The 25768-nt window shown below is 45.7% G+C and overlaps 1 protein-coding gene across 1 annotated transcript in view; it reads right to left on the reverse strand.

Annotated features, from left to right (window-relative positions):
• GRIK4 (glutamate ionotropic receptor kainate type subunit 4) overlaps positions 1–25768 on the reverse strand; it is a 291987-nt gene that overhangs the window by 961 nt on the left and 265258 nt on the right. The window contains exons 15-18 of the mRNA XM_058544995.1: positions 22479–22644; positions 20834–21059; positions 16737–16865; positions 2714–2832 (exon numbers count right to left, since the gene is read on the reverse strand). Coding sequence (XP_058400978.1) covers positions 2714–2832; positions 16737–16865; positions 20834–21059; positions 22479–22644 — 640 coding nt within the window. The remainder of the gene's footprint in view (positions 1–2713; positions 2833–16736; positions 16866–20833; positions 21060–22478; positions 22645–25768) is intronic.

The raw sequence follows: 25768 nt of genomic DNA on the forward strand, positions 1-25768 counted from the left end.
TCTTGGGTCCAGCTGTGTTTCAGAATAATTAGGAGTTTAGGAAGGTAATACAATACACATACAATATATTATGTGTCACATCCAGTGGGGTCTGGGGCAGATCCTATACTCAAACACATTAATATTTCCGTAGTAAAATGTATGTATGTTCACACTGATTGAGATAAAGACCATAAACATTAGCCTCACACAAGTTCAAGTCAACTTTTGTTGCCAAATGCATTTGCATCAAACTTACAAAAACTTGGAACTTTCTGAGGTTTTTAGGTTTTAGAATTGTGGGTGAAGAATCATGAATCTGTACTACTACTACTGTTATACCCATTTTGCAGATGTGGAAATGGAGGCTCAGAGAAGTTATATATCATGCTAAAAATTACTTGGCTAACAAAGAGCTGACGAAGAATTTGAACCTAAACCTGTCTACTCCAAAGTGCATGCGTACTCTGTTTAATTCTCTGCTCTGTGCTGGAAAGGACACTTTCCCAGACCATGATGGGAGAAGAAGCCTTTTGTTCTCTTGTGTTCTTTCCTCCAGTCTTCCAGTTCTATCAACAGGACAGTTGTTCTACCATAGCAAATAGCTAACGTAGCCTTTACTCTTCATTTTAGCTATTGGAAGTGCTTTTAACTCCTCACTGGACTTTTCAAGGTATGTCCAGACCATGAGTGAGCCCTTGGGAGCTCAAATGTGCACAGATCCTCCCCCTGCAGCAGCTACAGAGAAGTAGTATCACCTAAGGAGTATGGCCTGAGTTAGGACTTGAGACCTGGATTCTAGACCTGCTGTTGTTACTAAACAGCAGAGACTCTAGCCAAGTCACTTAACTTCTCTGTACCTCTAATAATAATTATAACAACAAAAACACCACCATCTGCCTAATCTATTACATGTGACAAGAATAGAACAACATATATTGTTTGACTGTCAACTATGTATCAAGCCCTGTGCTTTGTAGTGGAAACACAGAGATAAAAGACACAGTCGTTACTTGCAGGCAGAGCAATGTCTATTAACCAGACTGATACAAAAATCATTGCAATACCCTGTGTCACTGGTCTATGCACAGGTTACAACATGGTGGGAAGGAGGAGGAGTGATCATTTCCACTAGTCCAGAGGAGAAGGCAGGAGAATCGGGGGAGGTTTCACAAGGAAAGGAACACTTGAACTAGATCTTATGGAATAAGTAAGTAGCATTACCATGTAAGCGGGCAATGGGAGAAAGACAGTAAAGCTGGAGAGAGAAGTAGGAGGGGAACCAAAGGGGCTTGGTGCCACGCAAGGCAAGGGAGGAGAAAGCTCCTGGAAGGAACTGTCCACTTTGTCAAGGAGCACACTGAGGTCCAATAAGGCCCAATGGGTTCTCTTTGGGAGGGATCAGACCTTTTAGCAATGACCTTTAAGTGCAGAGGTGGGGAGAAGCCAGACCTTGGATTGAGGACCCAATGGGAGGTGAGGAAATGGAGACTGAGGCAGTCGGATGACCTTGGTTTGGAAGAGGGGAGGGATAGGACAAGAGTAATAGTGAGACTGCTAATATTTTGGAATATGGGATAAACATGAGCATATGTTTGGATTTGGAGGAGAGAGCAGGCAGAAGAAAGAGGAGAGAGAGGATAATCCCAGAGTAGAGGACAGATGGGATCAAGGCAGAGACGGAAGGATGACCAGAACATCGTGCAGCTGAAGGTGTGGCTACAGCTGGGGGTAAATTTTTTAGTGGAGGTTATAATTTGGGGCTGGTAACTCCTCATTTCTTGATGAGGTGGGTGGTAAAATTAACCTCTTTGCATGTAGGAGCAAAGGGGAGTGAGGAGTGGGTGATGGTGTGGAAGTCCTACTGGGAAATGGGAAAGAGGCTGAGCACAGAAGAGCAAAAGGACTGGCAGGCAGTGTTGTATGGAGGCCTATGCGAGGCTGGACTCCCTCATGCTGGAAGGGCACTGGGCAGTTATGTACTGTTCTGAGCTGCTTCTCCAGAGCCAATTAGGGAAGAAGGTTTTAGGAAGATCCAGAGTTGGGAGATTGAGAAAGAGGCTAATGTACTCTAAAAACCAAATAATGCAATTAGCATGTAAGGCTTTGTGCCCCGTCTTGGAGGTAGAATGGAGGTAGCATGGGATAAAGGCTTCTTCCTTCTTCTCAGACTCTTGGATCTGTGTGAAATTTATATTAACCTAGTTTCTAAGCCATAGGTTTGGGAAATAAAATTAAAATTAAAAAACTTTTTAAAAATCCCTGAGAAGGAAGATGTAATTCTTGGGCTCACGTGAATTGGAATACCTCTAAAATTTTTTACCTGTAAGGCAAAAACATACTTAAGATGGAAGAACTCAAGTCATTATTTCCATTAGTAACCAGGTACTTTTGCCTGTTTTTCTTTACAATACTGCATCTTAAATTATAGTTGTGTAAGACCTCATTGTTCATAAGACATTTTTCACATATTTATTTGCTGGGCTGTTTCACAGAAGAATCTGAAGCCCAGAGGTTAAGTGCCCTTTCTGTGGCTGCATAATTAGTCAGTGATGACATATTGACCCAGATCTGCCTTTGAGCCTGGGACTCTTTCCTTTGCGCTGTCCCATGGGCGCTCCACCCTCTCGCGGGATTTCACAGGTTTTGTCTGAAATGAATTTTGTATGTGGAAGAGCCTGTGAACTTGGCCCCGTCTGCCAACACTATAGGTCATACCCCTTTAAAAGTTTACCTCAGTAGCTTCTGAGTGTCGGAGAGTCCATAAAAACTCCAACATAGCCATAAAAATGGCCACAATTAAGCCACAAATAAGAACCACAAAGATTCCACCAATATTCTCCATTCCCAGTCCTGTAAGAAAGTGAGAACAAACAAAAAATAGTGAAAAGAGCTGGAAGACATAAGCATTCTACAAAAAATGCTGAAAGTCACTTAAACGACCAGAACTTGAATCTTGTAGATGCTTTACACACATATTCCTTGAAGAGATACAATTATTCTTTTGGAAAAAAAAAATGCAGCATAGCTGGAGTAAAAGAGGGGATGGGGCTCTAGTTGCAAATGGAGGAGACGGGCGAGAACCCTCCAAAAGGCTGTCTGGGGTGGGAGATGAGGGTCATTTTAAGAAAAAGGCTCAGGGAAAATTTGATGTAGCCTACAGAGACATGATACCAAATTCCCTGTAAATTCTAGCAGTTTCATTAAAAATTTAGTCAATCTTCCTAATATTGTTTGCTTGATATAAAGCAATTGTTTTAACCAAACTATGGATAGAAAAAATTATGTTTACCTGTCTGTCAACATGTTACTAAAATACTTATTTGGAAAGTAAAACTTTTTATCCCACCAGACCAGTGGTTCCCAAACCTGGCTGCCATCAGGACCACCTGGGAACTTTGTTAAAAATATTGATTTCTAGTCCTCACCCTAGACCTACTGAATCCATATCTCTGGAGATGGGGCCTAGGAATATGTATATATATATATATATATATATTTTTTTTTTTTTTTGAGGAAGATTAGCCCTGAGCTAACATCTGTTGCCAATCCTTCTCTTTTTTTACTGAGGAAGTTTGGCCCTGGGCTAACATCTGTGCCCATCTTCCTCTACTTTATATGGGATGCTGCCACAGCATGGCTCGATAAGCGGTGCATTAGTCTGCGCCCGGGATCTGAACCTGCGAACCCCAGGGCCACCAAAGCAGAGCGCGCGAACTTAACCGCTATGCCACTGGGCCAGTCCCCTGGAATCTGTATTTTTAAACACATTTCACAGGTGATTCTTTTCCAGCCAAGGCTAAAATTAGTTTGCAAATTGATTTATTTTTGGAAGCATTGTATATGACTGTAAGTTCCTTGAAGTCAGGCCTAGTTTCTGGTTGTATCCTCATTGCCTAGCACGATACAGGCATATAGTATATACTCAATAAACATTTGCAGAATTATATGGTTGTTTCATTTCCACAGTCTCAAATATTGAGTTCAACCATGTAAATGGAGGCTTTCTTTGGTATGAGAGAAACTCAGACTTCAGGGGAGTGTTATAAACACATAAAACCCTGATTCAACAGGGGCCACAATCATAAATCAAAAAGCATCTTTTATCCAGGAAAATGCCAAGAGGGTAGCTTATGACCTGTGCTTTTCCAGAACGCTTGCACAGTTGAGTGTCTGTTCAACCAGTAGTGCAGTCATGGGACATGGAGCCGTGTCAGTGTTAGGGAATGCCAGCTTCACACAACACTAAGAGATGAGCCACGGGGAAGGAGCAGAAATCTGATACAACCTTCTGCACCTTCGAAAGCTGAAAAATAGCCCTACCTAGCCATTTCAAGATGCCTTGGGTTTCCTCTCACAAAGCCTCAAGTGGATGTCTGTTGTTTTCTGTTTTGTCTTTAAAATACCAGTGCAGTGCAGTGCCTGCCTACACAAAGAATCGGCTACAGTGGCTCCAAGGGCTCACATAACAAATGCATCAAATGCACTATATACTCTGGTCTGCAGGTCCACACAGGCAACTCCTGAGTACCTCTGTGAATACGAGATCCTCTATTTTGACTAATCAAAGTTAAAAACTCAATTCAAAGGGAAGGCACAGAAGGTTTGGAGTAAATTTCTACCTTCCAGGAGGAAGGTGCTTGGGGTTCATTTGAACACCTGCCTTTTAACCTGGGACCATTTAGGCAGAAGGTTTTTGACCATGGGAACATCAGGATCCATGTGAATGGGGGGACAACAGGGACACTTAAGAAGAAATGCACCAAGGATTAGCTGGGCTGTGCAGGCAGATGCTCCAGCCACAAGTTTAAGGGTGGTGAGAACTGGGGTATTGGGATGTGCACCTAAGCATCATGGACAAACTGGTTTCTCCAGCAGTGCTTGTGGAGAAAGGCTAGATGGAGATCCCCACTGAAGGGGAAGTGACAACTGTGCCACTGAAGATGCTACCTGTTCAGGTGAATGAGTCCCCAAGTGACTGCTGTGGTGCTATGAGACTCTCCTATCACTTTGGGACAGTTCTGCCTGATATAGAAAAGAGACTAGGATCCCCTTGAAGGGCCTCAACCTCCCCTCGTCTTTCTGCACAGGAGCTGCTCTTTCCCCTCTCCTGGTCCCATTCTGCCGTCTGGGCTCGAGCTGCTCCGCCTGCCTCTCTCAGTCACCACCCAGCCCTCCGCAATCTTTTCCTCCCCACTGACTCTTTCCCTCGGCACATACACACACTCAGGTTTCCCCCTCCATAAAGAAAAATAAAAAACTCTCCTTCCCCTTCCAGCTCTGCCTAATGAACACTCCTTCTCTTTCCTTCCTTCCCTGGCCAAGTTTTTTGAACAGTTGTCTACACCAGAACTATTTTAAGACATTTTAAAGCCCTGAAAACACTTATATTTGGAGGCCTGATCTCACATCAAAGCAAGCAGAAGAAAATGCACCCACATCTTATGTTAAATGCATTTTAAAAATTTTGCTTCTGACGTGACTGAGTGACAAGAAACAGTTAATTTATAATTGGCTGAGATTTCTCAGCAATCATTGTGCATACAAGGGAATGTGTGCAAAATGGAAAAATCTAACCCCAAAATTGTTTCTAAATGTAATGAAGTTTTTATGAATTAAAAATTAATGAAGTTGAAACAATGTTACATTTTGGAGATATTTAATTAAACATGCCTTAATTTAATTTTGCAGTTTTCTTTTTGCATTTTGAAGCTAATAATTTTTTTCAGACCTCAAACATAATTTTGGACACTTGAAAAGCTTTTAGGCCATAGGTAGTCCATCTGTGGTACCTGAAGGAGAAAATAATTCTGTTCTGAATTCACTTTTGTTTTTCCTATTCACGGCTCATCCCATGCAGTTTTGTCTTGCACCACCAAAACCACCCTCACCTGGGCACCGATGAACATTTTGTTTCTAACCTATTGGAAATTTTCCAGTCTTGGTCTTAAGTGACCTCTTGTAGCACTTGACATTGTCAACCACACCCACTTCTTGGCTTTTTATAAAGCCATTGCTCTTTGCTCTCGTCCAATCTTCTCAATCGCCTTTGCTCACTTGGTCCTCATCTTCCTGCACTGGGTCTCTTGCCACTCTTCTACGCACTGGCTGTCACCAAATCCTGCTGATTTTACCTCCTAAATACTTTTCAATTTCTTACCCTCCTCTCTATCTCTCCTACCACTTCCCTAGTCCAGGCCCCCACCGTCTCTTGCCTGGACTATTGCAGCAGCCTCCAGAATGATTTCCCCACTTGCAGCTGTGTCCTCCTCAACTCTACCTTCTGGGTGCTTTCTGAAATGCAAAATCTAGCTGCGACACATCCTCTAGTAACACAGAACTGTTTGCAGTTCCCAGCACACATCACGTAGCTCCTACCTTCTGTACCCTTACTCCTGTCAGCACGTCTGCCTGGAACCTACCCCCACCCCCGGACACACACCTGGCTAACCTCAACCTTTCCTTTGAGACTTAGCTCAGGGGTCACTTCCTCCAGGCTGCCTTCTCTGATCTTACCTGACTCTGTTAGTTACACTGCTTTTGTGTTTCACTGATAATACATTGTGTATCACTCTAATATTGCATAAAATAATACATCAGTTTAATGTTATATTGCTGGATTTCCCACTAGACTGTGAGTTCCTTGAGGGGAAGATCCATGTGTTGTTCAACTCTGTAACCCCACAATCATGGGGCCTTGCCCATAACAAGAGCCTAATAAATGTTTGTCGAAAGAAGGAGCAGACAGAAAAAGGATAAAGATATCCAGACATAGAAGCAGGCATTATCAAAAGCTTTGGATCCATACTGTAATATGTATTCATTCCTAATTAAATTCATGTTTAAAACAATAGTGAAGTGTGACAGTCCTCGTTGAGTGCTCCCAGCCTGGTCACAGAGGCAGATGGCCCAGACTGTCCCGAGTGGCTGGCCAATGTGGGACCGAGCACCGACATGGATAATCCACAATGTGGACTGATGTACTGGGGTCCCAGACAGGTGGGGGTAGGGGGGACGGTGCTAAACAGACAGGTGATCTGTGCTGGGATAATTTTGATTCGATCAGGGAAAGCTTCTTGGAGGAGCTGAGGTTTTAACAGGATGCTGGTAGAAACCATGAATCACTGAAACACCGCACAGTCTTTCTTTCCCAGCTTCTCGAGTTTGAGGGCCAGCATGTTAATCATGGGTGTTGGCTCCAGTGTGCTGATTCCTGGCTGAGTGGCCTCCTCCCCCCAGGAGTGAGGCTTGTATACCACTGGTGCCTTTAGGAACTTATTGGAAAGTGGAAGCAAGAATAGATTGCTGGCAGAGTCAGAGATGAGAAACAGATGGAGCGGGGAGCGGGAAGCGAGTGTTAGGAGAGTGCAGCCGTTCCATTTAACACTGTCATCAGTCATTCTCCTAGAAGTCAAATGCCTTCCACAGCACACAGCCATTACTCAGAGGAGCCTCTGATGTGGACTCCCTCCACTTGGACCACAAGGCCCTCACTGCACTACAGAAGCCCCAGGACCTGCAAGGGGGAGCATCTCATCACCCCTCCCTTCCCTTCTTCAGACGGACCACACAGAAGTCAAGCAGACAGATGGCTTTCAAACTGAGATTTTCTCCTGACACTTGAGTCTCTGAGCCTCAGCCATGCCCCTGCCATAACACTGTATTGACTGAAATAGAATCGAACTCGCCCTGCAAACTCCTGGTTGATTAAATATTAACTTTGTTGTCACTCACGGATTGCCCACAAATACAAATAGTTGACAAATGCCAACGAATAACCCCCTTTGTCTCTAGAACTACAGACGGGAATGGGAACCTGGAAGAGAGGGCCCTTGAATAGATCTGAATCTCCTCCCACCCACCTGCTCTGCCTCTAGTTCTGACCGGCAAATAATCACTTCTTGGATTCGGGTGCACGTATATCTCAGGCCTCAAAACCCTTGCATATCTCAGGTAGCACTGTGGAAATTTGCATCTGAGATGCAGGGAAGCTCCTTTTGAACAAGGAAGGGGTAGCTGTAGCCTGAGAGGCAAAGAGGCAGAGGCCACAGGAGCCATGGAGGCAGGTGCAGAGAGAGAGGCTGGTGCCACCATGCCACCAAGGGATATATATTTGTTCTTTGAAGTCGGCCAACACATCTTTCTGGAGGAGCTTCCATGAGCTGAGCCCTATGCCAGGTGCTGAAGCTCTGTGCAATGTTTCACACTGACAACATTTGACAAGATCATGGATCCTTTGACCAGTATGACTTTCAAGCACTTTCTATTTCAGAGTCACATTCACCTACATCCATGCAAATATATTAAATGGTCCCACCTCCACAGACTTATTGCTTGTAAACAGCAACCTCACGTGCCCATGTGTGAGCTGACCTGCATGACCGTCCCAGAAAATATAAGTGATTCATCATGTTTGCACTGCTGAGGACTGTGAAATGGTAAGTTTACCATTTCTTCTCGCATTCACCGTGACATCCGTTGACAAGACCTAGTAGATTCTAGAGATAGTGATGCAAGAAGAGTAAGGAAAGGGACACAAAATACAAGAGGGATGGGAGAGGCATCTGATAAATTTTGCAATATTTCAAAACACAAGTTATGGGAGAGGTACTTTACAATTTTTCAAAATATGAACTCAAGCACCTCACTTATCCCATTCAATTGTCATCAAAAACACTGTAAAGAAGATCCACTGTCAGCATTTTATAGTTAAAGAAAGGGAAATTCAGAAAACTTAAGTTGCCCACGTTTTCACAGCTAAGATGTGAAATCTAGATAAATCTGACTGCCCACCTAATGTTCTTCACAAAACTAAAGCTGACCTTTATGAGTGTTTACCATGAGCAAAGTTACCACACTAAACATTTTAATTCAATCCTGTGAAATCAGCACCACTCTTACCTTCGTTTTCCTGACAAAGACTCCAAGGTACTGGGGTCAGGTAACCTGCCCAAGGTCCCATGGCTGACAAGGGGATGTGCCAGATCCAGACTGAAGCCGGAGCCGAAGCCCCAACCCCTACCCCACACCACCTCTCCCCAAAACTTGGCGTCCCTCGTGCTACAGGGGCGTGATTACAGAACTCAACCTGGCACCCCAAAGACTGAATTCATTCCTGAGGCCGTCCCCCAGAGTGACCCAGGAAGAGGGTCTTATGTATGAGCTATTAGTTCCATTTACAAAATCCCCTTCTCTCCTGAGAACGTCACATCCAATGTTTGAATTGATGATGTATTGACTTAATCTTGGCTCAGTTTCCAGACAAAGTCGGGCTGCAGTCTTTGTAACTGTTGACCTCCTGTGATGCAGACACGCTGGGCCACCAGTTGCCTCTGTTCCTGACCACGCTTTCTGGCACTCCCCTGCACTTTCTCTGTCTCTCAGCAACCAATCTGAGTTGATTAGGGAGAGGCTTCCTGTACAAGCGTCTCTCCGAGACACTGTCTAATAAACTCCCACAGTTGGGTTTCCAGTCTTGGCTCTCTCCAAAGAAAACAGAGAGCCAGGATGATTGGGCAGGGCCCCTTGAGAAGAAAGAGAGAGAAATGTCTCCAGAAATCCCCCTCTGTCATCACTGGCCCCCTCTCTTGCTCAGATGTCTCACACTTTCGTTCCCACTGTGCCAGACAGCAAACTTCCTGCTCTCTAAGGATTTTGTGAGTCAACGCCACCGGCCTCTTTTCCATACTTGAAAGGGGACCCTGACTTTCACAGCCTGTGGTGTATTTCTGTTCCTTTGAAGCCTGATTGTGAGCTTGTGTTTTTCAAGATAAAGGTATTTAATTTCCTTGGAATGTACCGACTACCTTTTTGTCTAGCAATTGTTCTGCAAAGCCTTCGGTAATCCAATCCCCCTGAATCAGTATGCCGGCATCTGTGAGCGGCTAGCGATATTTCTTTTTATAGGAGTTGAGTGAGAAAATAAATAAAATAAGTGTTTCTGAAAAGAAAAAGCAGAAGAAAATGAAAGAGCTTGGAAGGAAGCCTGCTTCTTTTTGTAGTTCTCCAGTCTTCCACATGGTCTGCCATTGCATTTTTTACCTGCGTATGAAAGTAGATGGTCCCTGAGCTATTGGCAGGGAAAGAAATAGGGGGAGACGAAGAGAAGGGATGATGTTTTGGTTCCCACTGAAGCCAAGTAACACCTGGCAAATGACTCAGGATTGGTGGCATCATCCCAATGTTATGATTCTTCTCTGGGATTTTGGCAGGGATGTTTGAGCTGTAATATTGAACCAGAAGTGGGGTAGCACCAAATCCTTTTCTCTGAAATTTCTCGCATTTTAGCAAGATAACAAAGGAGAAAAGGATTATGTTAGGCACCGCACATTGTCGGTACATTCTAATTGAAACCAAAGTGCCTATAGCCACTCTCAGCTTCAGAGGTTTCTGAAAGGAGGACCCCCTCACAGTTCCCTTCACCTCCATCCCTCTCTGCCTGTTCCATATTCGTCTCCTTCCTTTGGGCAAAAGTGAAGGCCAACTGATTCAAATCACGAGAAGAAAGATCGCCTAGGAAATGCTTTGGAAAGCAAATTAAAATGACTGCCCTTTGTTCAATTTAAGACACAAGGGAAAAAAGTGTTCCTGTGGCTACATTCCTGGTCACCATGTAAAGACTCAAAGGAAGAGATCTCTTGGGTCATGCTGGTCCTGTTCTTCTGCCACAGGAGGGGGGCTCCTGAGCAGTGAGTTATATTCTGTAAGTCTGATGGCTAATTCTCCAGGTAGAGACCAAGCAACGGCACCTCTTGTTCTAGGCTAGTGCTTCTCGCTTGGCTTGGAGGAGGTCACGTGGACTTTCACTTGCTCAGGAAGTCTTTTAGCCTCTCTGAGTAATACTTGTTTGGGCTTCAGCCATGGCAGAAATGGGGCCACTACATTAAACTGGCATTAGCTGCTGTGGCTGGGATGGGAGCCGAAGCCCTGGCTCTTATGGCGATTTGCATAGCATCTCCCAGACAACCTCCTCTTGGACATTATCACTTATCAATATGGCTTACTCTCTTGTTCCAAAGGAAGACTGCATAGAGGCAAGTTAACATTGGCTGGCTGATAGAACCCTAGCACCTTTTGAAGCTTTTGGAACCCGGGCAGGATGACTTCCACTGAATTTTCCCTTTTCATCTGCTCAGTTCTCATCTCCGTGCCAGGTAACATTGGATCTCCAAGTGCAGAGTAGAGAGAAGCCTCTTGTTCACTCCTTTCCATCTTCCCCAGGAGCCAGATCTCCCTGTCCATCTCCCTTCTCCATCTACCCTGAACTTTGCTCTCAACAGGCTTCTTGAACCTCTGTGGAATGGGGAAGAGTTTCCAAAGCCAACCACTCTGCAAAAATTATAATCATTTTTCTATAAATGTGCCTAATTTCTACCTCAAACTCCCATTTCCACTCAATTGCCAAAAATGTAGAGACTTCTCAGTCATTTCAGGTTTAAATTCAGTTAAGTGCAGTGTTTTCTCTGTTCCCTCTTTACTCCTGGATGTATTTTAGGTCTGAGGTTGGGAAGGAGATTAGGTATCATGGGGATGGAGTTAGGTGTCTGGTCTTAATGCTGGATTCCACTCAGATTTCCAATATCCCTGTCTGGGGCCCAGGAAACACAGGCCTGTCACCAGGCCCTTTCTGCCCTGGGTCCCCATGTGCCAACTCTTAAGTCCCCACTCCACCATGGCATGATAACATATTTCTGGGGCTTGCCAAACTCCAGAAGCAAGAAAAATCTCTTTATCTCTTGGAATACCCAACTAATCTAGGAGTTCTAACTGCCACTCTCCATCTCCCAGTAGGGTACAAGGCTCCTTCTAAGGGACCCTCAACAATATAACTATCCTTCCCTGCTCAGAAGCTCCTTGTAGAGCCAGGGCATCTTTTTTATCTGGTTTGCAGACTGGGTGGCCTGGCTCTTCCATTCTTTTTTCACTCTCTAACTTCTAGTGTCAGCTTTATGCCAAGCTTCCTTCAGGTATCAGCCTTCCGTATTCCAAAATACTTTTCCAGCAAATCAAAAACATTGACTTCTAAGAACATTGTCTCTGCTGAGTTATAAGAACTTCTTTTGGAATTTAAAGCCAATAATTTGACTCTTTGTTTCTCCCAAGGCAATGACTGTCCCCTGGGACCATGAATGCCACTGAGAGCTCAGAATTCCATCCCATAGCACCTGCTTTCATCATGCCACATCTCACCCCAGAACTTTTGAGGTCTGCAGCCAATACTCTCAAACCTGGGCCAGTGTGCTATTGGTGTACCAAGGCATATGGAAAGCTCTGGGATGTTGATGGGGCATCTTCCCGGGACCCTGATTTTTACTCAGAGCTTAGGTGGCAAAACCATTTTTACATTAAATAAACATGTGTATAATATGTTGCAAGATGCAAAATTCACGTGTGTTTTTAGGATAAAACAGAAGACTTTAAGGAAATTCCAAGCATGGTGGGCTGCTTTAGACTACATCTCCAGATCCCCAAGAGTGCACACTCAGTCTCCTCTGCTATTAATTCCTTCCATGGGAAAGTCTGAGACATACTGGTTTGCAGTCCAAATGCCTTTATTCAGTTTTCAATGCCCTTTAACTCCAACCTCATCCTACTTACTCAAACCAATTTCTGAGTGCAAGAACTGTGCTCCACACATTCCTAAAGCAGTGACTCCTAATGGATGCTTCAAGGGCCAGGCCAAATGTCTCTGTAAAGCCTTCCCTGACCATTGCTCAGAATTAATCACTTACTTCTCTGGGCTTCATAACCCTTTCTTTATAGCTCTGTTAAAGCATTCCTACAGTGCAACTGTCATAGAAACTATTTGTGCTTCTCTCTAGGTTCTAAACCTCTTGAGGGCAGGGCCATGTCTTATTCCTTTCTATAATCTCAGAGCCTCGTACAGTGCCTGATATGCAATGGTTTACAATATTTGTTGGATGCAATGGGGGCTATGTGAACACTTTCCATGCTAACACCTGGGGCGTCCTGGTTCCTGTTTGGGAGGAAACAGACATAGGGAGTAGTACCAGTCTGGATGTCCTTGAGATGATCACCCATTCATTCATTCATTCAATCATTGTTCATCCTTTCATCAAATACTGATGTCAGAAGATATGCTGGTCAGTGGGCTACAAAAATAAATAAGACACAGTCCCTGCCCTTGAGTTTTTCATAGTCAATGGGGACAAATATCAACAGACACAAAATAAATGCCCTAAGTGTTGATTTTAGAAGAGCTATCTAGCCTTGAGGAGCACAGGATGGGCAGGCATACTTGTGGCTACGGACACTACTCAGACCTCTCATTGTGACTTAATAGCTCCTTTAGGCCCAGATTTTGGAATAAAATTAGTGCTGATTTCCTTTGTGTTGGGAGCTTTGCTGCGTGTTTAGCATAATGTATCTCATTCATTCTTCACAATAGCCCTGGGAAGTAGCATTATTATTATCATCTCTACTTTCCAGAGGAGGAAACTGAGGCTCAGAGATATTTCACAGTGTATATAACAAGGCCATCTATGGAGTGGAGTCCATTTGACCCAATGCCCATGATCTTGAGCCCTATCAAAACTGCCTCAGGGAAGAGAACCATCCTAGTGGCTATCAATAGAACAAACAGAAATGCAGGAAGGTAAAAGTTTGATGAGCTGCATTCTTGGGTGGTGGGGGTGAGGACTCCATTGGACTTTGGGTGATATCTAGAATGGGAGAGAGAGGATCTAAATCGAGGTCCCTGCGTGAAAACTGTAAGGAATCCAGATCCTGTGTCATCATCCCCGTACTTGCCAATTTTACTGCCCTCCAACTGTTTCTCTATAGGACTAGTGGCATACATAAATAAACCAAATAAATAAATACACGCACAAAGGGAAGGACCTGTGGCTGGGCTTAGGGGTCAGGGATGAAAGGGAAACCTGGAGCAATGGGAGCGACTCAGCAGTGAGTCTCAAGGGGAAACGGGCTCCAAGAGATCAAATGGGATCAGGTTTACAAAGGAGAGGGGAGCTCTGACCGCAACTAGCAGGAAGGAGGGGAGGAGGGACACTTGCGGTGGGCCAGTGCTGTAGCCTGGGGCTGGTGGGGCCATGCAGGAGTCGGTGGGCTTCCCTGCACTGCTCTGAGCCCTTGCTCTTGGCCACCTCCCATTTTGCTCCAGCCTCCCTCAGCTACAGTGTCTCTGTGTCACCGCATAGGTTCAGCCAGCCGTTCAGAGGCAGGAACTGAGTGGAGGGCTCTGGGTGTGAAGGCTACTCAGGAAGTAATTAAAGACAGTTCCATTAGTCACTTTAGTGGGGCCCAGGCAAACACAGTAATTGGTAGCTTTTGACAGCTATCAGTCAGTAGCTTTAATCACACATCCCACAAACATTTATTGAGTATCTACTATGTTCCAGGCTCTGTAGGGGAGGCTAGGGACTTAGAAACAAATTATACTGGTTCCACATCTAAGGTGCCATCAACCAGGCAGAGGAGACCAAGAGTTGCATGTGGTGTATTGAGTGCTCCGTCCAATATCATAGAAGGCACTCAACCCACTGTGGGGAGGTGAGGTAGAGGGGAGACAGATACCTGGATAATTCTCCTATTTCACTTATCAGTCAGAGGAAGGACCCAAGGTCCCTCTGCTCTGGGTCCCAGGTCTACCTCTCTGTTTCTACTCTAGATTACTCCAGATCAAAGCCACTACTGTTTCCCTCCATCTCCTTGGTAAGATGGCACTCTTCCCACCACTGTGAAGTTCATTGTTATCACAGAACAATATTAACATATATTAAATTATCAATAATCTCTCTCTCTCTCTTTTTGTTTCTTTTTGCTGAGGAAGATTCACCCTGACCTAACATCTGTGCCAGTTTTCCTCTATTTTGTATGTGGGTCACTGCCACAGCATGGCTGACGAGTGGTGTAGATCCGTGCCCAGGATCTGAAGCCACCAACCTAGACTGCCAAAGCGGAGCGCACCGCACTTAACCAATACACCACAGGGCTGGCCATCAATAATCTCATTTTATTTTGAGTGTTCCAGATCTAGTCAGATTTACTTTGCTTTCAAACCACGTGTCTTTTTATGGCGAGGGGGTGGTGAGGAGCATTTTGCCACCCACACCTTCCCCAGTACAAACCCTCTACCAAGGGCAGCTCTCCCCATGGGAATCTTTCTCTGCTCCACCTGTACCACCTATGGTCCCTGCTCACAGCCCTGCCACTGCACTAATGTCTGCCTCTGCAGCCCCCGCCTACAATGACCCCCTCTACCCTCCCTCCCTATCCAGTTCCTGGGCATGCTCAACCTCTAGTTCATTCTATCAAATCCACAGAAGTTTCCTGATACTTTACTCTGTACCTCCCTCATTTGTTTTTTTCTCTGAATAGAGTTAGTCTCCTCCACACTTGAGCTTTAGGGAGTGGAGAGTCAAGAAGTGTGTGGCCTCACTGGGTTCCTGGGAGGGAAGGGGCAGCATTTCCTCTAAAGTACAAAGGGCTTGTCCCATAGGTCCATATTCCTGAGACCTCTGAGGATAGAGATCCACATAGAGACACTTAGACACAAAGCCATTCATTCATTGTCTCATCATGGATAATCATTCATGCTGAGCAGAGACGGAAGTACGTGGTATCATTCATTTTACTCCTCAGCTGCCTTCCTAGGGGAGAGCGTGCATAGGTAAATTTGTTGCATATTTTAGCAAGGCTGCAGTAGATTACTAGGGTGATCATATGATATACTGTCCAAACCAGGACATTTTGAGAATGAATGGAGGTTCTAAAAATAACCAATAGGCATTAACTGATCTATAACAGATGTAATCTGGGATGATCCTGGGTGAAGCAGGATATGTGTTCCCCCGACAGAAAATCCTGGGTGCTCAGGGACTCTCAACACTCCTCAACTCCACATGTCAGTCAGTGACTTCTTTCCATCCAGACTGACTTAACATTCATTCACTCATTCATTCATTCATGCATTCAATAAAATATCCATGAGCCAGCCCCTGTGCATAGCCCCATGAGGAAGACAAATTCTGACCTCGTGAAACTTACATTCTAGTAGAAGAGGTGGAAAGTAAACAAATAAACAATTAGAAAATATAATATCAGGCAATGATGAGGTCTGGAAAGAAAAATAAAGCAGAGTTCAGGTGATGGGAGAGAGGCGTGGGGTGGGAAAAGAAGACCTCTCTGAGGGCGCTCCCTCAGGGAGGCCAGGAGGAAACAGTGCATGGTTCCGGAGGTGGGAGCCGGCTGGGAGGCTTGGGGAACAGAGAGTAAAGGGGGGAGTCTGAGGGAGAAACAGACCAGATAGGGCCTTGAGGCCACAGAAAGCTTGAATTTCATTCCGAGTGAGATGGGAAGCCACTGGAAGGTTTGTGCAGGGAATGCTGCAATCTTGTTTGCATCTTAAAAAGAATCACTCTTGTTACTGGTAGAGACTACACTGTAGAGAGGCAGGAATGGGAAAGGAGACCAGACTGTTGTGAGGTGATGGGCTTGGGCCAGGGTGGAAGTGGTGGTGCAGGTGGGAGGAGGTGGCCAGATTCAGGAGACATGGTGAAAGTGGCGTCTCTAGGACTTGTGCGCCAGGCGGGCACTGGATACCTACAATACGCCAAGACTCTGGGACAGGACTGACCCCCAGCCAGTCCAAGCCTAGCCCGAGGTTCCTTCAAGGCTTAGTCTCATTGGGTCCTAGAAGTTATTACCTGGAATCAGGCACCAGAAACAAGCTGCTTCGGTCCTTTAGGGCAGGAGGGGGAAGCCCTGACCGTCCTTACCTTTGGCTCTGTGATCTTCCTCCTTGGGGCACTTGCCCCCTTCCCACCATTTGCGCTTCAGAATTTCCAGGCGATTGTTCTCCTGCAGCTGGAGAATGGCCAGATCAAACTCATCCCGGAAAACCGAGCCTGCGGGGTCACAGGAAAGCCCAGAACACGGGATGTGAGTGCTTTCTTATGCATCACTCTGCTCCCGTTCCTGGTAAACCTCCCCGCCACTCTGCCCACTTAACATCAAGAGGGAAGTGACAGATGTGGCAGGGGTCCCCGCAGGAGCACTGCTCCCCACTTTGCTCATTCTGAGAACTTCCATGGAGAGGAGGGAACTCTGGTTTCATGGGGGGCACTCAGGAATTTCGACTTTCCTTCTCTCCACACTGACTGGCAAGTCCAGCCCATGGCCAAGACCCCAGTGTGGGTCAAGTGACAGCTTTCCAGGCAGCTGTGCCACCCCACCTCTTCACCTAGGCACCACCGCTTTCTATCCATGTTAACTGACCTGCCCACTGACATGTGGGAAGCTGGTTGTAGTTTCCCATCCGCTTCCAGGAGGCCAAGGAGGGAAATCTTGTGAGATAAACCTCTCAGTCAGTCAGTTGTCTATTCTCTACTTTACTTAAATTAATTTTTCATGCACTTGTAACTCTCACTACATTACACCTGACAATTGTTTACCCAGAGCAGTCACCAATGAGAGAAGAGCCACCCCAAAGTGTGACAGAAGCCTCCTCTCCTCCCTCTGTGTGGGGAATCCTGTCACAGGGCATCCCCAGCCCTCAGAGCTGCCTGCTGAGTGCCCCAGAACCCACTGGCCATCCATCACCCCTTCACACCACTCCTCCCTGCCTCTTCAAACAGAAGGCTTCTGTTCAGTGCAATTCTTTTCAAATTTTTCTAATGAAATATGGTCAAGGAGCTTTGGTTCTGGAATTTAGGTTTAATCACAAAAACAGGCTTAAATGAAACCGTGGAAAGCCCCAGCAGGCTGAACCCTGAGATCATTAAGAAAAAGTTGCCAAGAGGCTGGATATCAACTAAACTGCCCGGGTTTCTTGCCCAAACTCTGTCAAGGCCTGATGTGGACAGATGCCTCAAAGATTCAGGCAGAAGGTTGGAACAAATAGGCTTGTGCTTTGAAACTTTTTTTTTTTTTTGTGAGGAAGATCAGCCTTGAGCTAACATCCGTGCTAATCCTCCTCTTTTTGCTGAGGAAGACCAGCTCTGAGCTAACATCTATTGCTAATCCCCCTCCTTCTTTTTTTTTTCCCCAAAGCCCCAGTAGATAGTTGTATGTCATAGCTGCACATCCTTCTAGTTGCTGTATGTGGGACGCGGCCTCAGCATGGCCAGAGAAGCGGTGCGTTGGTGCGTGCCCGGGATCCGAACCCGGGCCGCCAGTAGCAGAGCGCGCGCACTTAACCGCTAAGCCACGGGGCCAGCCCATGCTCTCAAACTTTAATGTGCATAGGAATCACCTGGGGATCTTGTTGATCTACAGACTCTGTTTCAGTGGGTCTGGGGTGGGGCCTGAGATTCTGCATTTCTAACAAGCTCCAAGGTGATGCCCTGCTGTGGGGCCATGGAATGTATTTTGACAGGCAAGGAACTAGATCAGCTCCCAGATCTCTTTGGACTCTGACAGCCCATGACTGCATAGATGGAACTTTCCCTACTATAGATACAACTATGCTTGGGCATGCAAACCCCAAGCCTGCAGCACCAAATGGGTCTGTGTAACTGATTTGGGGGAACATCAATAGCACCTCATATATAGTAGGTACTTAATCCACACCGACAGTGAATGGCTACGTGAACTAACAGATGGTGTTAGGTGGTAAGACTACGGAACATTCCAGGTTTAGGGAGAATGGTCCAGCCCAGCAAGGCATTTCAAGCAATTTTGGAGGCATTTTCAGCCCAATCCCAACAGCCCACCAGGGGCCCCATGAAAGGATTATTCTGTTTACTCCATGTTTGCCCACTTAGCTCCTAAACCACCGAATTTTCCATCTCATTCCTTATTCTATTTCTCTTAATTTTCCTGGGTCCAACTACATTGACTATTCTATAGGTATGCCCTTACCTCCCACTTAAGAATGACACACATGCTTGTCTTTCTTGGACGTAACCTCAGCTGGACCTAACTTCTGTCTCATCAGTGGACTGTGCAACGCTCTTGCCAGCCTGATCTGAGAACCTGGGCTAACCCACAGCTCCCCTTCCCCACCTATCCTGTCCTCCCGAGCTGGTGGGACCCACTGGCAACACGGTCTGGTAAGCGAAGAACTGGATTTGGAGACAGGCATCCCAGGCTCAAGCTCAGCTTCTCGACTTATTCTGTGACCTTGGACAAGTAACTTATTGGCTCTGAATCTCAGTCCTATCCTCTAGAATGGGAAGGACTACATCTACCTTGCAGGTGGGATGATTAAGTGAGGTAACACAAGTGAAAATAGCATCATCTCAGCTACAGGACAAATGTATTTCCTTCCCTTTTTCCTTGATTACTGATGAAAATTTCTAGAGTCAGTCTGCTTTATGTCAACTCTCTATAGGTTTGTTCCATGAAGATTTTTGAAGCATTTGACATTTCAGTTAAATTTGTTAAATTGCTAGAGTGTTATCAAGGTGCACCTTAAGTTCCTTCTGTGGTTCACTCCACCATCTTGAAACAAGATGTCAGCCAATTAATTTCTCAAAGGGGCCCAGGATCTGTGGTATTAATGGGCATCAATGAAATATGGTGGTAAGTGAAGGGTATGCAGGTTTATGAGTGCCCTGAGAGAGGCCTCTGATTTACAAAACTGCTTGTGTCAGATTGTAATAGAGATCAAGGATGAACCATATTATTGTCTAAGTTCATTGGCTTGGTTTCTGACCAGTCTTCAAGAAGTCATCTGCTTTTATCAAATAACATAGAGAACTATGGAAAAGACGGGGAGGGCACCTATGTTCCCCCAAACAGGCTAGGTGGGAGTTGATAGGTATTAGAAACCTAATTTTACAAATGAGATACGTGATACTCAAAGAGGTTAAAAAACCTATCCAAGGTCCCACAGCCAGTAACCAGGGTGCATTCCCAGGTCTGCCTGACTCCAAACTCATGCTCTTTACACGTCACAGATATAAGTGAAAGCTATAATTTACAGAGTTCAAGTTAGGTAAAGATCAAGAGAAGGAATGTGTAAGATAACAGCAAAGATGCGCATGCTATATGTCAATGTCCCCACATGGTCTGATGGCCTCAATTCCTGCTTCTTCCTGCGCTATCTTGTACACCTTGTATGAGGACAGCCTTGGATGAGGACAGCCCTATACAACGTGGCTCTCCATGGTGTGTGAGGGACGGATGCATGTCTGAACCACCTGAGAACATTTTCAGATCCCCTCCACAATCACAGGAAGCAGCTAAACATGTTCCCCCTCATCTTCTGATGGAGGTACTACCAGCATGGGAAGGCCTGAAGCATGAACATCTTTCAGAAAGCACAGCTGGGACACCTTTCTGGAAGCCAAACATCTCTACCCTCCTATAACAAACTGGATGACATATAGTCAGTAAGCTGAATACCAGAGCTTTACTGCCCATTCTCAGCGACCTACGCTGACTCGGAGTAGACGGATCAGTGAGAACCATAAATGAATTGAAAGCCATTTCTAATCATGTCAGTTCCCTTTTGCAGTAAACCTGTCACCAGGGACAAAAATAGCAAAATTAATTCATTTGGGTTTTACCATCTCCTTCTTCCACTGCTAGTAGAGATGTCAATCAACAGAGAAATGGCCAAAGGGCAGGAAGCAGAAGAGGGGAGAACAAAAGCCTAGAGAATTCACCAAGGGCATCAATGTGCCTTTAATAATTAATTAATAACTAATCAACTAGCCCTTCAATAATTAAGGATTGAAAACTGATCACTGATTGGTGGAAGTATGTGAGTTTGCATTTTTTTTAAACCTCGAGAATGCCCATCTAAAGTCATTGTTAAACTGCTTCTAGAAACAGGGGTTGTTGCATTCAGTGCTGCATTCAGTGGTTCTAGCTACTCTGACCCTGCTTGGATGAAGCTACCCAAGGAGGCTGTTCCTCTCCTGCATACCGACTGGCATGCCAATCCCATAGCCCTTGGTGTCCAGCAGGCCCCCAATCTGAGTGAGGTTGCAGTTTCGCTGCCGATAGTACTCATTCATGGTGGACTCCAGAAGGAAGGCGTAGTTGGAATTCAACACCCTGGCGATTCCCTCCTCCGTGCTCTTCACAAACACACTCGGCTGCTTGGAATACATGTAATTCCACATGCGTTGGTAGGTCTGATAGCGGGAATTCTGGGAAAAGAACAAAACAAAGGAGGAATGGGAAAAGAAAAAAGAAAAACTGGCTTAAAAAAGGAAGGAATCAAAGTGAGCCTTAAAATCCTGGCCCTTCTGCTACTCAGTCCCCTCATTATATTCAATGACTTTTTCCCTGTCTCTCAACTTCCATTGCATAACAGCAGGAGGAGGGAGTGGTGCCTTGGACAGCTTTTACAGAAAGACAAAGAAGGAACAAGGACCTACAGCAGTGTAAACTCTGCCTACTGATTTGATAATTGGTTTCACCTCATCTACCCTGAAGAGGTCTTCCATTGCCAACCTCCACGTTCTGATAGAAGTAAGAATGGAAATTCTGGTTGTGTCCTTCATTGTCCTTCAGGTTGGGGGCAGTGAACTCAGGCTCATTCAGGACTTCTAAAGAGACACCATCTGAAGGAACAGTGCCAACTCTTTTCTATCAACCATAAACCAATTTATCAATCACATATCCAATGCTGGCTTCTACTTTACAAATAATAACAAAACCGTGTGAATCCTGGGGGTCTATCCAAACCCTGTGTTTGTACGATGCCTTTGCTGGTCCCTGTGCCAACTTTTCCCATTCCTCCTTCCTTGTGTTCTTTTCCCAGAATTCCCACTATCAGACAAGTTTCTTGCATGGAAAACACAAAACTGAAGGCCTTGGACTTGTTTCATGTGAAAAAGAACTTCTTGGGGAGTAAGTTGTTTAGACACCTCTTAACTCAGGGGAAATCTGCTTCCCTAGAGATCCTGAAGCAATGAAAACTACTCCTCTATCTGGCCCAGATCTGTCAGTCTTGGGGATCAGTCCCTTGGTCTGTTAGCTCACACACCATCGTGGCAGGGCCTTCTCCCAATTCTTGCAAGGGACTCGCAAAGAAACCAATAGGGTCCTGATCTGATACTCATCCGTTCATCTCAATCTAGTGTTCCTTACTCTTCACTCATTTGTATGTTATTCTAATCTTCCTTTTCTAAGTACTATCTATAAAATTTAACTCACTTAAAAAAATTAAATGCATACACTAGCCTCATCCTATGCAGTAATACAAATAAAAGTACAAGTTAGATTCACTGCATAAATTTTTTTCTAATACTCATTAAAATAAATATGAAACTATTGCAATTAAAAAATAGTTCTGCTACATTGTACCTAAAATCATCTCAAGTACCCCTAATCATTCATGTACAATAATTTGGGACAGGCTGATATTAACCCAAAGTGCTTTGGAGACCTCATCCCAGGGGTATTTTGTGGAGCAGAACAAAAATGAGCCCCCCGTGAACTTCTAAACTAGATGTTCAAAAGAAATAATGGGATGAGAAGAGATGTTTTTATCTCCAGTGGACAAACATCTCAACTTTCTTCTGTCCACTTCCCGGTGTTGGTGAACGACCAAATGGCTTTACTTGGAAGAAGGTCATGCTGGAGCCTCCGTGGATTGTGCCATACTCAATGGCAGTCTGGTCGGCCAGGTCATCCACCGACTCAATGGGCACGTCCATGCGCTGCACGGTCAGGAAGGCTGCCAGGTTGGCCGTGTAGGATGAGATGATGATCAGTGTGAATGCCCACCTAGGTAGGAAAAGACCGGGAAGTAATCATTCCCCAGGCACTCCCAGGAGTCTTAGCCCCCAATCCCAAGAGCCCAATGCTGCGACATAAGAGAGACTAGGTGTCCTTCTTCTAAAGGTGCTCTCCACTTAGTGGGGGAAAAGAAAGGCATGGCATATGATATCAATGAAAATGAATAGTATTTGTGAGGGTTGCCTAGAAGACAGTTGGGTTTTTTTCCTTATTTCCTAAAGGAGGTGATTATCAGGCTATTACTCAAAAGAGGTGTGTCCACACGCATGAATAGTTTCGGAGACTGTGAGAAACGAGCTAGTGCACGAGCTAAGGGTGCCAGCTCTGGGGGCTCTGCTCAGGGCTAGAGCAGAAATGGCACCCTCTGTCTCCTCCTGATGCAGCCAACCTTCAGATGAGCACTGCCAAGCACTGAGGACCTGCCATGAGCCACACACGCTATCTCACACACTCCCTACAACTCAGGGAGGCAAAATTCTTATCCCAATTTTACAGATGAGGAAACCCAGAGAAGCAAAATAACTTGCCAAGTAACACATTGATAATCCCATATTTTAAAACCAGTTCTACAAATTGCAACAGCAGAGACTCTTTAAGACTAACAGGTGCAAAGCATCTTTGAACTGCTAAGAAGTTGGAACCACAAAACACTCTCACAATGGTCATGCTATTTCAGAATAGGAGGTTGTTTTATTGGGTAGATTGAACTCATTTAAAATTAGAATAGTTTTGCAACTCAGGCAGTATACACACTAAAGTCATTAAAACCAGTTTGTTCGCTTAAGTAGGTTAATAAGCCTTCTACCATCTGGTCAGCAGTATGGATCTGCATCCCAATCCATTTGTTTATGGGGGTTCAAAGATATATGTAAGCACAATTTGGGTTGGATAATCACAAATTCTGAATCAGTGGAGTCTGAATTAATGAGGCTTTCCTCATCACAAAGACATTGCCAACTAAGGCACAGCGTTCGCCACAGGATTCAGCAGCCGGCAGCTTCCAAGTGGATTTTCAAGAGCAGGAAGTCCCGTTGTCCCCTTTGCCACGGTGCCCAAGAACTCCTGTGGGCTGCCTCCCAGGAGTGACGTGACAGGGGCATCCACGGACTCAGTGGCGCATCCATATGCCAGATCACCAGTAAGGTGATCTGGTTTTAGTTCTGGCTTTGTCCATTTCCACCTGTGAGACCTTGGGGAAAAGCCTCACACCTCCTCTGAGCTCGTTTACCTGTCTAATAAACGGGGATAATGTCTGCTCTGCCTATCTTCAGAGAGTTGTGAGATCAAATAAGATAATACGTCACTGGTGATTAATAATCTGTAAAGGACTAGATGAATGTGAGATACAGAGAAATGTAGAGATAGAACCTCAGCCTGAATATGAAATCATTTGGCCACCTTCCCTATTTGTGATCTGTAAGTGCCAGGTGTCCCTCTATCTTCCAGACTTGCTTTCCTTGCTCCTACCTGGGATCTTACACTCTGTTGAAGTTGTTTCTCACGACCAACCCCCAGACGAGGCCAGGGGGTGAGTGATCCCCAGGCGGAGGCCAGCATTCTGAAGTGCTCAGCTCCATTTGCTAGTGCCCTGGGTAATGAGCCCCGGGTATGGACATGACCTCAGAGTTGGCTGGGGAGGTTCCCTCAGCCCCATGGCTGCACTCTGGTGTCTGTTCCACCTTAGGTGGCCATGTGGCTGTTTACGTCACAAGTCACAAGCGAAGGAGTCAGAGAGCATCAGTAGTTCAGTACAAGCCCCTTGCTTCTGCTGAGAAAGCAAATCATGCCCACGTTCTCTCCAGAGAGGTCAGTGGAACCTTGCTTCTGTGTGAAAGAGGCATTATCAGTTGTAAAGCTGGCATTCTTGTGAGTCAAATGGCATTTTGTCACTTGCTCTGGGTGAGGAAGCCAAAGTAGGCCACGATGGCCCTGTCTTCTGACCTCCCACTCCCCCAGAGAGTTGACCAAACTGAGGCCCTGCTTTAAAAACCAAGAACTCTGAGAGGCAGCCAGGCACACTGACACCTCAGAGTCAGGGCTGGGGAGGGCTGAGCCCCCCTCCCACACATGTCCTGGAGCAGAGTAACTCAGCCACCTGGGGCCAGCTTGCAGGACAGGTGGTCCTCCGCAGCCCTCTGGCAGACTTTCTCTTCCAGAGCAGGGAATTCCTAGGGGGCAGGGAGCTGACAGGTGGACGAAACAGGCAATGAGTCCTACGTGCAAAGCATGGGAACAGGCATCCTCTAGAAGGAGAAGCCTCAGGCAGAAAGAGAGCAGAATCCCAGCTGACTTCTGCTCATCTCCCAGGTTTCCGCCCAGATCTCCTGGACTTCCTGGGAGCTCTGTGACCATCCCTGCCGACACCATCCCTTCTCTTGGGGAACATGGGTGATCCACTCGTGACTTCTAGGCACTATCTGATAATGGGTGAGCACCTTGCCCAAATGGTTTAAATCCTACTATATTTATCATTTATCAGGGAAGATGAACACCCAAGCTGGGAAGGGGTCACTGTCCCAGCTGTGTTTTCACCTGCCCATCAACCCCAGTCCAGTGGATCCTCCAGTAACTCTCCAGACCACTCTCTGCCCTCAGCACCAGTGCCCAAGGATGGAGACACCACTTTTCCTTTGGCTTACACAGGCTGAGGAGGAGGCAAGAGAGCCAGGTTGTAAGTCCTATAAGCTGTGACAGCCAAACCCAACAGAGGGTACAGAGGGTTTTTGAGTGAAGATGAGGAACTTGCACTATGCAAACTTGCCTCTCTAGACTATATATATATATATTTCCTTTCTCCCAATAATGGTCCAACAGCAATTATGAGTCTACACATTTATGTAGCACTTTCAACTGTTCAAAGAGCTGTCCCCTATATCGAATCATTCGACCGTGTTCTTTTTGCCCTGCACGAGCCAAGAGAAGGGATTTTCAGGCAGAGGCTGGCTGACGGCCTTGTGGACCGGAGTTTGGACTATTTGCTGTCAGCTGGCTCCCCGAGGTTCTGCCCAACTCTGAGTGACTAAGAGCTTGCATTTTCCCACCCCTGCTGGGTGGCTGGGTTTGGCAAGCCCCAAAGCCAGGTGCCAAGGGACAAAGCTGAACAAAGCAGGTA

Source organism: Diceros bicornis, chromosome 7 (genome assembly GCF_020826845.1).
Source record: "Diceros bicornis minor isolate mBicDic1 chromosome 7, mDicBic1.mat.cur, whole genome shotgun sequence".
NCBI classification, from domain to species: Eukaryota; Metazoa; Chordata; class Mammalia; order Perissodactyla; family Rhinocerotidae; genus Diceros; species Diceros bicornis.